The sequence below is a fragment of the Callorhinus ursinus genome, unplaced genomic scaffold (genome assembly GCF_003265705.2).
Source record: "Callorhinus ursinus isolate GAN/ISIS: 27379988/994484 unplaced genomic scaffold, GSC_fseal_2.0 scaffold2, whole genome shotgun sequence".
Lineage (NCBI taxonomy): Eukaryota > Metazoa > Chordata > Mammalia > Carnivora > Otariidae > Callorhinus > Callorhinus ursinus.
The window spans coordinates 5763906-5779157 of NW_027397064.1; the positions used below are offsets into that span (position 1 = coordinate 5763906).

General features: G+C 38.5%; 1 protein-coding gene across 10 annotated transcripts in view; it reads right to left on the reverse strand.

Annotated features, from left to right (window-relative positions):
* GIGYF2 (GRB10 interacting GYF protein 2) overlaps positions 1 to 15252 on the reverse strand; it is a 138357-nt gene that overhangs the window by 88572 nt on the left and 34533 nt on the right. For all 10 annotated transcript variants that reach the window (XR_003211678.2, XM_073877127.1, XM_025889420.2 and 7 more), the window contains 3 exons: positions 10119 to 10248; positions 9108 to 9203; positions 1990 to 2101 (listed from right to left, as the gene is read on the reverse strand). Coding sequence is in view for 9 of the 10 variants with exons in the window: in XM_073877127.1 (XP_073733228.1) it covers positions 1990 to 2101; positions 9108 to 9203; positions 10119 to 10248 (338 nt within the window). In the remaining variant the exon portion in view is untranslated. The remainder of the gene's footprint in view (positions 1 to 1989; positions 2102 to 9107; positions 9204 to 10118; positions 10249 to 15252) is intronic.

The following is a 15252-nucleotide window of genomic DNA, read 5'->3' on the forward strand; positions in this document are numbered from 1 at the left end:
TCACAGTATCTATCTTTTGCACATGCCCTGTTTAAATTCTGAATGTAGGATAATACGTGATAGCCCTCTACTTCAAAGAAATCACAAAGCAGGGAGAAATTTATCAATCTTTGTTTCTCGATACAGAATTTTTTTAAAGACTGTTTGGAGAGGGGCGCCTGGGTGGCTCAGTTGGTTGAGCGACTGCCTTCGGCTCAGGTCATGATCCTGGAGTCCCGGGATCAAGTCCTGCGTCGGGCTTCCTGCTCAGCGGGGAGCCTGCTTCTCCCTCTAACCCTCCCCCATCTCATGTACTCTCTCAAATAAATAAATAAATCTTTATAAAAAAAAAAAAAAGACTGTTTGGAGAGACTGGTTAGCATTTGCAGCACACAAAGTTGGTGATGACTTGAGGCACATAAAACGGCTGGTTTGGGGGGCCTGGGTGGCTCAGTCGTTAAGCATCTGCCTTCGGCTCAGGTCATGATCCCAGGGTCCTGGGATCGAGACCCGCATTGGGCTCCCTGCTCGCTGGGAAGCCGGCTGCTCCCTCTCCCACTCCCCCCTGCTTGTGTTCCCTCTCTCACTGTGTCTCTCTCTCTGTCAAATAAATAAAATCTTTAAAAAATGTAATGTATGGTGAGTAACATAATAAAAAATTATTAAAAATAAATAAAATCTTTAAAAAAATAAAAAATAAAACAGCTGGCTTGTGGGCCACACTTCTTGAGTAATAATCTCTGTAGGACTTACCCTAAAGAGCGTAAGAGGCAAAGCTGCCTGAGTGTAACCTCTCCCTGCTGCCAGCCTACCGTAGAAAGACACAGGAAACACCCAAGTAGGAGGCCAGAGCCATCTCCAAAACACCACTGCACCACCAAGATGCAAAGATCAGATGAATTCTGGACCAATGGAACCTAATTACATGGGGGAATCTGCACAGCCTGGGGAGCTTCTGAAGGGCATACACGCCTAAATCTTACCACCCAGTATTCTGTTGCAGAAGTAACTGCTGTTCTAGAGACTGACAAATTCAGAAGGAAAAACCATGTATACCTTGGTAACAGTAGCTAGCCTACAAGTGGAGAACTTTAGTTAGCCTCTTCATTAATTACCACACCTGCATTCCCACATTCTGAACGGATGACTGAAAGCAACCTCTTCACAGAAATGCATAATCTAATACAGTCTCTGTAAAGACTAGGTGTAAATTACTCTATTCATAAGGCATAACTTTAAGAAAAAATAATTTAGATATTCCACACTCTTGATCATGCCAAGCTAGGTGGTGCAGTATGTGGAACAATGGCACCTAGCTTTGTAGAGACCTAATTCTTCCACTTCTAAAGCACCTCTTCAAAAACTTACAGGATATGTTTAGGCTACTACTATGATTTAACCACCTTAAGAGGTAAATGCTAAATATTTATATTACAAACATCCTTATGGTGCAGAAAATCAATGAACATAAAACAGCAGACAGCAAAAAAAAAAAAAAACAGTATCAAAAAATAATTATTCTTCGGAGACACAAATCTATAAAATATAGGTTAAATAAGTGACTGCTTATTAATATTTGATCTACCTCTAAAATAGCCCTAGTACTGATGAGACAGCTTTTACTAAAGCCCGTTGCTGGAACTGGCACACCGCCTTATACAGAAACCCAGTGTCATGGAAGCCTGAGGGGACTTCAGTGCTGCGCCAGCAGCCAAGGCACTTCTAGGAGCTATGGCAAAGTGCAAGGTTCCCTGGGCATGAGGAATATGGATGAGGTTTTGCCAAAGTTAACTAGGCCATCCAGAATCCTCACACTCAAGAATTCCCTCCTCAGCTCCAAATCAGCGGGTATGGAGCAGATACACTGAGAGATGGTTCAGCAAACAAATGTTCAGGACACTTAGTATACAGTTAATGTCAAAGAGCAGTTTTTTAAAAATCAAGTATTAAAATATGTTTAAAGTGACTTCTCTCTCCCTCCATTATTACGTTTTCCGCACGAAAGCTCACCTCGCCCTCTTGAAGAACTTCGACCTCTAGGAGCCCCCACCACTGTTCCTCCTCCTCCTCGTCCTGTCAATCGCAGGACAGCGGCACTATTTACAGACATGGAAAAGTTTCTCTGCCAAAATAAAAAAGAAGAAAGAAAAGAAAAAAGGAAAAAAAAGTGGATGAAACAGATAAAACTGTATGGTGCTCTTTCCCATCTCCCGTTTCAACTATAAAATGCATCTCATTACTACAAGCAATGGGAAACCATAACTACACCACATCCTAAGATGATCCAAAACCTGATTTTACCTGTAAATCTCAAATTAACATTTCTGATCAACACTGACCACCAATGCGTTATATTATACTAGGTTCTGTGAGGAAATATTAAATAATCCTCTAAACACTGTATGTATCCAAAAGCAAATGGGGTAAATATGTGTTGTAATAGAGAAAACTTGGTAAAAGAAATCCAGTTTGAAAGGATTCTTTAACTAGTGAAAGGTGGAAACAAGAGATGGTCACAAAAAGTATGAATGAAGCGTAGCATGATAAGGAGGAAAAGAATCATTTTTGCCTCAGTATGATCACTAATGTGAATTAGCAACTCCAAGTAGTATTTAACAGAATGACAAGAATCATAAATAAGAAAGGGCCAAATAAGAATCAACCACCTTAATGGGGAGGAGAAAGGAATGCTTGAAAAAAATAAAAACCCCAATCTCTCAGTCATAAGCCTGAACCTGCACCCACAGCCAATCTGCATAGAGTCAAATACAGTACAATAGGAGTGGGAAACCTTCAAACATGAAGAGGAAGACACAAGAACATAGGAAGTCTGGAGGTGAAAAATGTTTAGTTGACATTTGTGGATAAACCGAAATACAGAGGTCTTAGGAAAAGGTAAAGAAAGAAGCAATTTTTAAAATCCTGAAAATGATCCATAAAATGTAAAAATCCAGGGGTGCCTGGGTGGCTCAGTCAGTTAAGCATCTGCCTTCGGCTCAGATCATGATCCCAGGGTCCTGGGATAAAGCCACACGTTGGGCTCCCCGCTCAGCGGGGAGCCTGCTTCTCCCTCTCCTCCCTACTCGCTCTTGATCTCTGTTGCTATCTCTGTCTCTCTCTCAAATAAATAAATAATCTTTAAAAAAATAAATAAATATAAAAATCCTGGCTATTTGAAGGAGAAATCTTCAATAGCATTTTAAACTCAGAGAATGTTGGAATATATGCTTACTTGAATACTTTCTGTATCCTTAGAACCTAACAGACATTTGTGCAAAAATGAAGAGCTGTGGTATAATGAAGAAAATGCAACTTCTGCATGGCTGTAGCTAACAGCCCTTCTGGCAGAGGGGCAAGAAGTGAGGCTTAAGAGTTGGATGGAGGGGGGCGCCTGGGTGGCTCAGTCGTTAAGCGTCTGCCTTCGGCTCAGGTCATGATCCCAGGGTCCTTGGGATCGAGCCCCGTGTCGGGCTCTCTGCTCAACAGGAGGCCTGCTTCTCCCTTTCCCACTCCCCCTGCTTGTGCTCTCTCTCTCGCTGTGTCTCTTTCTGTGAAATAAATAAATAAAATATTAAAAAAAAAAAAAAAAGAGTTGGATGGAGGGGCAACTGGGTGGCTCAGTTGGTTAAGCGTCCAATTCTTGATTTCAGCTCAGGTCATGATCTCAGGTTCATAAGTAAGAGTATGAAGTCCCAAAATCTAGATTCATATATTCTAACACTGGAAAAACAGAGCTCAGGGCTAAATGCATTATGTATGCCAGGATCCCATGCAGTTGAATACATTACTGAACATGTATAAAACTCAAATGTACCGATCAATAGGGTGCAGGGAAACTTGCATATGCTTTCCTATACCCTCACACAATGCAGTTGAAAGTGCAAATTTCTATCACCTCTGGAAGACAATTTCTCAAAGTATATTTAAATGTCTACACCCTTTGACAGAATTCTCTTTTAACAAATGTGAAAAATCACAAAAGCAGAAAGATCTTAAACTGCAGAACTGTTTGTAAAATCAAAATTGGGAACCACCTGAGTATAAACCAATGGTAGCTCATTTAAAAATCATGGGGCGCTTGGCTGGTCAGTCCGTAAGAGCATGCTTCTCCTGGTCTTGGGGTCATGAGTTCAAGCCCCACATTGGGCAGAGACCTGACTTAAAAAAAAAAAAAAAAAAAAAAAAAAGGCACATGGCCATCTACATGTGGAATTCTACAGAGCTGTTTAAAAAAATGAGGCAACTCTATTTATTAGATTGAACCATATGAACTCGCTTATATTCAACCAATTCTGATCCACAAAAACTGCAATTTCGTATGGTCAACCAAATGTATAAAGATATAAAGCACAGCTGTAGTAAGGAGCACAGAAAGGCCAGATTGCCTGAAACTGAATTTTTGTTCCTTTATTCCACTTCTCTGTGCTAATTTTCCTCATCCAGATAAAGTGGATAGAACAATATTTACATCTACTTCATGGGTCGCTGCCAGCACTTAACACATGACATGACAAGTGCTTACAACAGTGTCTGACACATTAAAAGCTAAACAAGTATTTGCTATCATCTCAATAGATGTTTAGGTGAAAAGAGTGAAGTGTAGAACGTTATGCACAGCATGCTGCCATTTATGTCTATGTGTGTTTTTAGGAATAAATATGTAAGTAGTTGCACACTTACTAACTACCCCTGAGAGAAAACACAAGAAAATGGAAACTGGCTACTCCTGAGGAACAGTAGGTAGGCAGAATTAGGGTGATTCACACAATTGCTTTTCACTATATGTGCTTTTTGAATTTTTTATATATATACATGTACTACCTATTCAAAAATTACATACAGTAATTTTCTTTGATGTCAAATAAATAAAACACAACAAACAATCTAAATTAGGTAGCAGCTACTAAAGAGTCATGGCTCTCAAACTAAGAAATATGTTCAAGGGAAATGCCAAACCAAAACAGTGACTGGATGTTTAAGCATCAACGTCGTTTTAAGAAAACTTTTTTCCAGGGCAGCTGGCTAGTTCAGTCAGAAGAGCAAACGACTCTTGATCTCAGGGTTGTTGAGTTCAAGCCTCACAGTGGGTGTAGAGATTACCTAAATAAACTTTTTTAAAAACAATGTATTTTTTTCCTAGCTCTATTTTATACACACATGCAAGCACACACACATATATATACAAAGAGGACAAAATTAGCTTGCATTTCAAAGATAAAATATCCCTTCAGGAAATTTAATATATGCAACAAGAAGCTATTTTAAGTTAGTAGAAATATTCACCGCCCCGATGAGGGTCATGGGGTGAAAAATATGCAAAATTCTAGTCTTCAAATATCTAAACAATCCCTAAAGGGGTTGCCTGGTCATCCAAAGGACAAACATCAAAATGTTCATTAATCTTTTGCCAGCTTTAAGCACTGCTCTACTTTAGCATTTTTTTTTTAACATTTATTTGAGAGAAAGAGCAGGTACATGCGTGCAAGTGGGGGGAGGGGCAGAAGGAGAGGGAGAGAATCTCAGGAGGACTTCCTGCTGAGCACGGAGCCAATCTCACCTCCCATGAGATCATAACCTGACCCAACATCACAGAGTCTGAGGTATAACCAACTAAACCACCCAGGTGACCCTATTCCAGCATATTTTATAAACAAAAGATACCAAAATCTTAAAATAAAAAAAAAAAAAAAAAAGGGCGCCTGGGTGGCTCAGATGGTTAAGCGTCTGCCTTCGGCTCAGGTCATGATCCCAGGGTCCTGGGATCGAGTCCCGCATCGGGCTCCCTGCTCCTTGGGAGCCTGCTTCTCACTCTGCCTCTCTCTCTCTCTTTCATGAATAAATAAATAAAATCTTAAAAAAAAAAAAGATACCAAAAAAGTGTCAGGAAATTCAAAATGATACATTTTAAATGAGTCCAAAAATAGACCCTGATGATCTCCTGTAACTACCATAATCATAGTATCTATCCAGATCTTATTAACACCTTAAAATAAATCTTTCCATTATAAAAGCAGAATGAAGATTTACCCCCTTAGTCATTCCACAACTACTTTCGTTGTGTAGGTATAGTCCAAACCTGACTCTTTTCCAAATTGTTAACCAAAGGTTCCCAACAGCACTTATTAATGAATAATCTTTGCTTTTTCAAAAAATTTATTTGGCACTTACTAATTTCTTAGAGGTGTTACAGGATGTTTCTGGATGAATCAATTACTCATTCTGTTGATTAAAATGTCTATCATGTTTTGGTAACTAGAAGCAAGTCCTCCTCCCTACACATTAAAAAGCTTTTCTGGCCCATTTAATCTCTAAGAAACCTAGGAAATAATTAAAAGAAAAATTAAAAGAAATTATTAAAAATGTATATAAATATCTTAAAAATCACAAGATAATCACAAAAGATTAAAACCGGTAAACCAAGGCAATGGTCAGAAACATGGCAGGATGTCCACTATCACAACCATTGTTCAACACAGTACGAGAAGTCCTAGCCTCAGCAATCAGACAACAAAAAGGAACAAAAGGCATCTGAATCAGCAAAGAAGTAAAACTCTCATTATTTGCAGATGATATGATACTTTATGTGGAAAACCCAAAACATTCCACCCTAAAACTGTGAGAACCCATACAGGAATTCAGTAAAGTGGCAGGATAGAAAATCAATGTGCAGAAATCAGTAGCCTTTCTATACAACAAGACAGAAGAAAGAGAAATTAAGGAGTCGATCCCATTTACAATTGCACCGAAAACCATAAGATACCTAGGAATAAATCTAACCAAAGAGCCAAAGAACCTGTACTCAGAAAACTATAGAATACTCATGAAAGAAACTGAGGAAGACACAAATGGAAAAATGTTCCATGCTCATGGATTGGAAGAATAAATACTGTGAAAATGTCTATTCTACCTAGAACAATCTACACATTTAATGCAATCCCTATCAAAATACCATCAACTTTTTTCAAAGAAATGGAACAAACAATCCTAAAATTATGTATGGAACCAGAAAAGACCCCGAATAGCCAGAGGAATGTGAATAAGAAAAGCAAAGCTGGTGGCATCATAATTTCGGACTTCAATCTCTACTACAAAGCTATAAGCATCAAGACAGTACGGTACTGGCACAAAAACAGACACATAGATCAATGGAACAGAAGAGAGAACCCAGAAATGGACCCTCAAATCTATGGTAAACTAATCTTCGACAAAGCAGGAAAGAATGTCCAATGGAAAAAAGGCGGTCTCTTCAACAAATGGTGTTGAGACAATTGGACAGCCACACGCAGAAGAATGAAACTGGACCACCTCCCTACACCACACACAAAAGTAGACTCAAAATGGATAAAAGACCTAAATGTGAGACAGGAATCCATCAAAATCCTAGAGAACACAGGCAGCAACCTCTTCGACCTCGACCACAGCAACTTCTTGCTAGACAGGTCTCCAAAGGCAAGGGAAACAAACACAAAAATGAACTATTAGGACTTCGTCAAGACAAAAAGCTTTTGCAGAGCAAAGGAAACAGTCGACAAAACCAAAAGACAACCGACAGGATGGGACAAGATATCTGCAAATGACATATCAGATAAAGGGCTAGTATCCACAATCTGTAAAGAACTTGGCAAACTCAACACCCAAAGAACAAATAATCCAGTCAAGAAATGGGCAGAAGACATGAACAGACATTTCTGCAAAGACGACATCCAAATGGCCAACAGACACATGAAAAAGTGCTCAACATCACTCGGCACCAGGGAAATCCAAATCAAAACCTCAGTGAGATACCACCTCACACCAGTCAGAATGGCTAAAATTAACAAGTCAGGAAACGACAGATGTTGGCGGGGATGCGGAGAAAGGGGAACCCTCCTACACTGTTGGTGGGAATGCAAGCTGGTGCAGCCACTCTGGAAAACAGTATGGAGGTTCCACAAGAAGTTAAAAATAGAGCTACCCTATGACCCAGCAATTGCACTACTGGGTATTTACTTCAAAGATACAAATGTAGCGATCCGAAGGGGCACCTGCACCCCAATGTTTATAGCAGCAAAGTCCACAACAGACAAAGTATGGAAAGAGCCCAGACGTCCATCAATAGATGGATGGATAAAGAAGATGTAGTGTATGTATACATATATATATATATATACATACACAATGGAATACTACTCAGCCATCAAAAAGAAAAAAAAAGAAATCTTGCATTTGCAATGACGTGGATGGGGAACTAGAGTGTATTATGCTAACCAAAATAAGTCACTCAGAGAAAGACAATTGTATGATCTCACTCATATGTGGAATTTAAGAAACAAAACAGGATCATAGGGGAAGAAAGGAAAAAATAAAACAAGACCAAATCAGGGAGGGAAACAAACCATGAGACTCTTTATCACAGGAAACAAACTGAGGATTGCTTGGGGGTGGGGGGGATGGGGTAACTGGGTGATGGACATTAAGGAGGACACATGATGTAATGAGCACTGAGTATTATATATGACTAATGAATCACTGAACTCTACCTCTGAAACTAGTAATACATCATATGTTAATTCAATTTAAATTAAAAAAAAAAAAAAGAATGGGGGCACCTGGGTGTCTTAGTTGGTTAAGCAACTGCCTTTGGCTCAGGTCATGATCCCAGGGTCCTGGGATCAAGCCCACATTGGGCTCCCTGCTGAACAGGGAACCTGCTTCCTCCTCTCCCTCTGCCTGCCGCTCCCCCACTGCTTGTGCTCTTTCTCTGTCAAATAAATCAATAAAATCTTAAAAAAAAAAAAAAATGCATTGGTGAGAATTCAGGTTACCAATTACTTCTGAAAAAACAATTTTTCTGAAAAGGCCCTACCTCCCAAAAATACCTATCTACTCAAATAAATTATAAGAGATGGTTCCCATTGTCCTTAAGGATCTAGAAACATCTCCTTACCTCTATATAATACTCAAAAAGCTTCAGAACTAAAGCAGATTCTCATCAACTAAGACAGGCATCCACACTTTCAAGTAAACAGAAAGAAGAAAGCAGACCTGTGGGAATGGAGGGCCTTAGGGCCTAAGTAGTAACTTCCTATTTTCATGACTCGGTGGAAAGGAACAAGGGTTTGACCTAAGGCTCAAAGATAGGCACAAACCTGTTCTTCTTCTGTAAAGGGTACAAGAGCCAACGGAGGCAGGGGCTCCTCCTGTAGGATAGGCAGAAATTCTTTATCCAGTAGGTCTGAAGGTATCTGTATGACCAAATACATGACCATGAAATTAATGCTATCCCTCCAATTACAAAAATTAAAATCCAAGAAAAAACACTCCTTAGTCTTTATCTTGGTGATTATTATAAATATGGAGTAAAGCTTATTCAACAACAATTACCTTTAGTAGTACTTACATACTCTAAGAGGGTCAAATATTAAAAACCCCAGGCACCTTCCTCTTCCTCCCATCAGACCACCACTTTCAGATTTGATATACAGCACTAACTCTGGTATTCCAGAGTACAGAGCGGAAGATTAAAAATCCTCACGTTTAACTAAAGGCACAAGGTACTAAAGAGAGTTTCATGAACAATTTTATCTGTCCTTAGCAACCATCATTAAAATTTGAGATCCCCAATCCATTAATAAAAGTAAAAACAAAGTATATTTTAAAAATACAAAATACCTCTCACTAGTCAGACAGTAAGTGTACTTTACACTGTTTGGGTTTTGATAATTTATAAATCACACAAATATATATTTTAATATGTTCTCTCAACTAAAAATTGTATATATTTAATACAAAAAGGGAATGAAGAAGAGAAAGCTCCTCTTCTAACTTCTAACTGAAGAGTAAGAGGTGCAACAAAGAGTCTTCCATTCTCAGCCATCAAATTGGGATAGAAATAGACATGAAGGAGGCATTAAGAGGAAATTAAAGTATTAAGTACTGAATATTCTCCTGCTTCCATAAAGCTTTCTACTCCCGTAACAAAATCTTAGGTCTTCTCTAAAAACTACAGAGCTCCTTACACTTACAAGATGCTCTGTCAATGACTGCCGGTTTCAAAGCAGGAAAAAAGAGAAAAACCATGGGTACTTCAACTATCAATACATCATTGTACATACCCTGAAATCACATTCATAATTCTGAACTGTTTACTTTTCTCTTACCTTGTTATCTTTAAGGAAAAGTGCTAACATTTCTTCTCGACCATAACGATAGTCTGCTAATTTATACTTCGGCAAAGCTGGAGAAAGAGGAGGGGACGTGACACTCCCACCACTGGACAGAGCTCGGAGCCTAGAATAGAAGAGACATAAACTATAAAATGGAAGTGTCAAATATTCTGGCACTAAGAACTTTTATTTTTATACACTATGAAAGTGTTCATTTTAGTTCTTTAAAAGAACAGAAAGAAATCCCATTTTCTCAAGGTATCTAAGATTTTAGCTTTAACATAACCTGTTGTCACAGCACATTAAGAGAGCAGTTCACTGAGAAATAACTAGACAACCATGTGGCAACTCCTTACCTAAAAGGTTATCATGGCATGTCCCTGAGAAGTCTGGGGGTGAAGAGGTGACACTTTTTCAAAATCATAAAAGGAACATGATTAAAACAAAGGTGAAATATCACCTTATACCTATTAGATTAATAAGAATTAATAAATCTGACAATACCAATTAATAAATCTGGAATACCAGTTGTTAGTAAGGATGTAAAACAATGGAAACTTTCAAGTAGTATCTGTGGGATTACAATGGAACCACCACTTCAAAGAATGACCTGCTAACGTTTAATAGTAATATTTGTTAAATAACAAAGTATGCTTATATAAAAGAAAAAGCGAAACATAGAAGCTTATAAAAAAGATATACATGTAAACCTGCAAATAAATTTATACTGTTTAAGAACACATATAAAATGTAGCAAAAGTATAAAAACAAACATGAATTGACAAACACAAAATTCAAGATAAGGTTCTATCTGCAAAAGGAAGGAGAGTATAAAGGCTGTTTTAATTATACCTGCAATGACTTATTTTCTCAACCATGCTGTATAGAAATGTTTGTTACAATTTTATACTTTTATGCCTATAGTATTTCATGGTTCATTTTTACTGAAGGTAATTAATGATCAGTATACTGAATTTGAAAATGCAGTGAAGGGTTAAAATACAAGAAAAAAATTTTAAGTTGTATTTACTTCTAGGAAAAAATAAAAATATACTCCAAGAGAAATGGAACTGGGGAAAGAGGAGCATTTATAAGATTCTTTTATTTAGGAAAAAAAAAAAGTTGGAGGAACCTCAGCAAAAAATTGCAAAAATAAGATCCCACTGAAACACTGTGTCAAACAGCAAGTAGCAAAACTACTATCAGCAGTAGCTCATTATCTGAGGACTGTCTGAAGTTCTATAAAGTAATTAAGTATCAAGGGTAAAGGGGACCAAGGTATTTTACTTCAGTAGCTTAGCCTAAAGGAAAATTCAACAGAAGCATTAAAATATATTCCCCAAATTGCTAAGCTTTATTCACAAAAGCAAAAAAAGGAATGATCTACACATTTAAAAAAATATGAAGGAAAGCAGACATTTCTTGCATGTTATTCAAAGTTATATATGCATAAATATAAAAATGTGTTTACATGTACAATGTAATACCAAAAATAAAGGAGGGGGACGTATTAATAAACTCAAGACTGTTAGGGCATTTTTTCAATGTTTCGATCTTCTCTTTCTACTTAAACATTTATGGACAATTTTGAACATATATAAGAGCATCAACAATTACATAACAAACTCCCACATACCATACTCACCCAGCCCCCAAATCAATAAGCCATGGCCAATCCTGCTCCTTCTACCACTCCATCTAACCCTCCTCTGATACTATTTTGAAGGAAATCATATGCTTTCAAAGTTTTGAAGTAAATTGTTTTCACGATTTTTGCGGGAAAGTTTTGAAGGGAAGTTTTTCATCAGTAAATACTTCAGAATGTTCTCTCCAAAAGAATTTTTTCTAGTCTGGACTTTGCTGATTTTATCTCTGTGATATAGCTTAACACGTTGCTCTGTTCTCTGCATTTCATGTACATTGGTGACAGGATGTAAAGACCTGATCAGCTTTGAAAAGACTTCTTCCATGTAGTGGTGTGTTATGCCATCAGGAAGCACATACTGCCTGGTTGGTTTTTTGAGTCTAGCAGTCCCTGACGAGCAATGCAACCAATGCATAGGTCCCCAAGTTCATTCACTAAGGTTACAAAGTAACTTTATTCTATCATTCCTTCTTTATTTATTAGCTGGAGTATTTCTACAAGGAGAAACTTCTCTCTTACACTATTTGGTATTGTTACCCAATAGTATAGTTCATATATGAAAGAAAAAAAAGGTCTTGATTGTTTTAGTTTTCAAATTAGGGACTTAATTCAGTAGCATCTTCCAATGATAACAAATTTTCTTTTTAAGATTTTATTTATTTATTTGACAGAGAGAGACACAGTGAGAGAGGGAACACAAGCAATAGGACTGGGAGAGGGAAAAGCAGGCCTCCCGCTGAGCAGGGAGCCCAACGCGGGGCTCGATCCCAGGACCCTGGGATCATGACCCAAGCCGAAGGCAGATGCTTAATGACTGAGCCACCCAGGCGCCCCAACAAATTATTTTTAATTAAGGTATTTCACCGTAATTATTCTTAACAATATTCAAATTCTCACCTTTTAAGTAGGCTGCACACCTAATGAGGGGCTTGAATTCACAACCCTGAGATCAAGAGTCACACGTTCCACTGACTGAGTCAGCCAGGTACCCCTCAAATTGTCTCTCTGACCAGTGGGAGACTCTTCAGGTTGGCTCCTAAATCTTTCTGACACAACCCTAGCAGTCTTTAACAGCTTTTTTTCTATCTGGTATGTCAATATGTTCCAGGCATAGCTTGTATTATTTCTTGCCTCAGACCTAGAATCAACCATTTCTCCAGGGAGCCTGATTCTGTTTAATACATATTAAAAGCGCAATCTGGGTGCTAGGAGTGCTTATTGCTATTAGGCTGGTCTTTTGTTTTCTTTCCAATTATTCTTAGACTTAGAGGTCATTTAGTCCAACTCCTGTAAGACAGGTTGGACCAACCAGGTAAGAAAACAACATACACATGAAAAAGTGATCCAACCACTGCTGAAGGACCTTCCAGGAAACTACTTTCCATCAAATTCATGTAAAGTTGGGCTTTTTCCTGAAAAAGTAGAATTAATACCCACTGAGAACTGAGGCTGGGAATTTTACACATGAATTACCTCATTTCATTTAATTCCAGCTTCACAACAACCCTAGTAACAGACGAGGGTTAAACAACTTGCCCACACTCACAGCCAGCAAAACAAAGATTCAAACCTAGGTTTTCATGACTAAGAAGATCAAAACCCAAAATTTTATTTAAAATAGGCAAGGTTTGAGATGCCTGAGTGGCTCAGTTGGTGAAGCATCTGCCTTCGGCTCAGGTCACAATCCCGGGGTCCTGGGATCGAGTCCCACATCGGGCTCCTTCCTCGGGGGGAAGACTGCTTCTCCCTCTCCCACTCCCGCTGCTTGTGCTCCTGCTCTCGCTATCTCTGTCTCTGTTAAATAAATAAATAAAATCTTTAAGAAATAAAATAAAATAATAAAATAAAATATTAAAAAAAAAACTATGTTAAAGTATTTTTCTTATACTAAACCAATATGCTTGCCAATAGTTCCTACCACTAGAGGGCACATCTAGCTTGCTCTTTGAAGTGAAAATCATTCCAGTACTGGCAAATAGTCAAGATGTCTCGAGAGACTTTCCTTCTCCTGGCTCAACATTACTAATTTCTTTATCTGCGCCTCACAAGGTTTCAAATCCACTCACCACTCTGGTTCCCTTCCAATGGACCCTACTCCCACCACCCAAGGATTGAATGTCCAATGTTGAGGACTGAGTATTTCTAATAAGCACCAGACCTATTAATAACATAACTAGAGTGCATTCTCAAGAGATTCCTCCAGCTACTGTGAAGAGAACAGACAAACCAAGGCAAACTAAGATAGTAGCCTGAGTAAGGAGAATTGTGCATTACTCAATAATTGGCAAATCCTGTTCCAAGTCCCTCTCCACCTACAGATATTCATAAAAGCTAAAAACATACCTAGGTAATATCCCTCCCTAAAAACCCACCAGTGATCTTTAACCTCTCTTGGATCTTGCTCCATACAACCCTCTCTTCTAAAAATTTAATCCCTCCCTATCTGCTTTCCCCTCAGTCTCTAAATATATCTAACAGTGATTTAAAACCCCTTTAATGCAGCATCCTCATCTTTCCTCTTCATTTCGGCAACATCTCCACAGCCATACTTCCGGGCACTTCAAAACCCAGCGCAAAAAAGAAACAAAAAAACACACTGGCAAAATCTGGCTTCTCCCCTACAACTCCACTGCTCCAGTAAAGTTCATCAATAACCTCACACAAATCCAAGGGACAATTTCCTATCTTTGTCACCTTCTTTCTGGTCATATTGAGATGTGTTTAACACAAGAGGCCCAGTTCTAATATGAGTAGTAAGAACTGATGGGTAGGATTAGAGGACCTTCTAAAACCCCATGTTACCCCAAAATCTTCACTTATTGTCCCAAATCCAAACTTCAGCTTATGAAAGCAATTTTGAGTGTCAATGTAGATGTGTGAAGCTGTAGGAATCAAAAACCATTTCTGGGTAAGCTCCTGATTCTCAACTCCAGCTCTAACCTCTTCCCTAGAGTTTAAGGCTTCTATATACAATCACTTAGAGCCTCTCAGCTTTAGCTTTAATATGCCCCAAAGCCTACTCATCAGTTTATTCATCCCAACCCCCTTCATCACCTTAAGGCAGGTAAGGACACTACCATCTACTCAACCATCTCCCATACCCAATTACCACATCCTACCAGTTTTAGATCCTAAATCTCTCAAACCATCCTGTGGATCGACTAACCCATTATTATCCACACTTTTCTTTCCTACCTGGACTGCTACAACAGCATCCTAAGTGATACAACTAGTCATCGTTCATCCTCCACATTACTACAAATGTATTTCAAATGCAAACCTGAATAAAATGTTCCCTGATTAATAACTGCTCATTGGCACACAACAATCAAATAAAATCCGGAGCTTCTTAACACAGAAAGGCTGCCTCCAAGCTCATCTCTCCCACACTTCACAGTATAGTAAAGATGTCTCAGAATTCCTCTCTTAAACTTGCTGTTTCCCACCCCCTTGTCTTTAGACACGCCTTTCCTGCTATCAGGA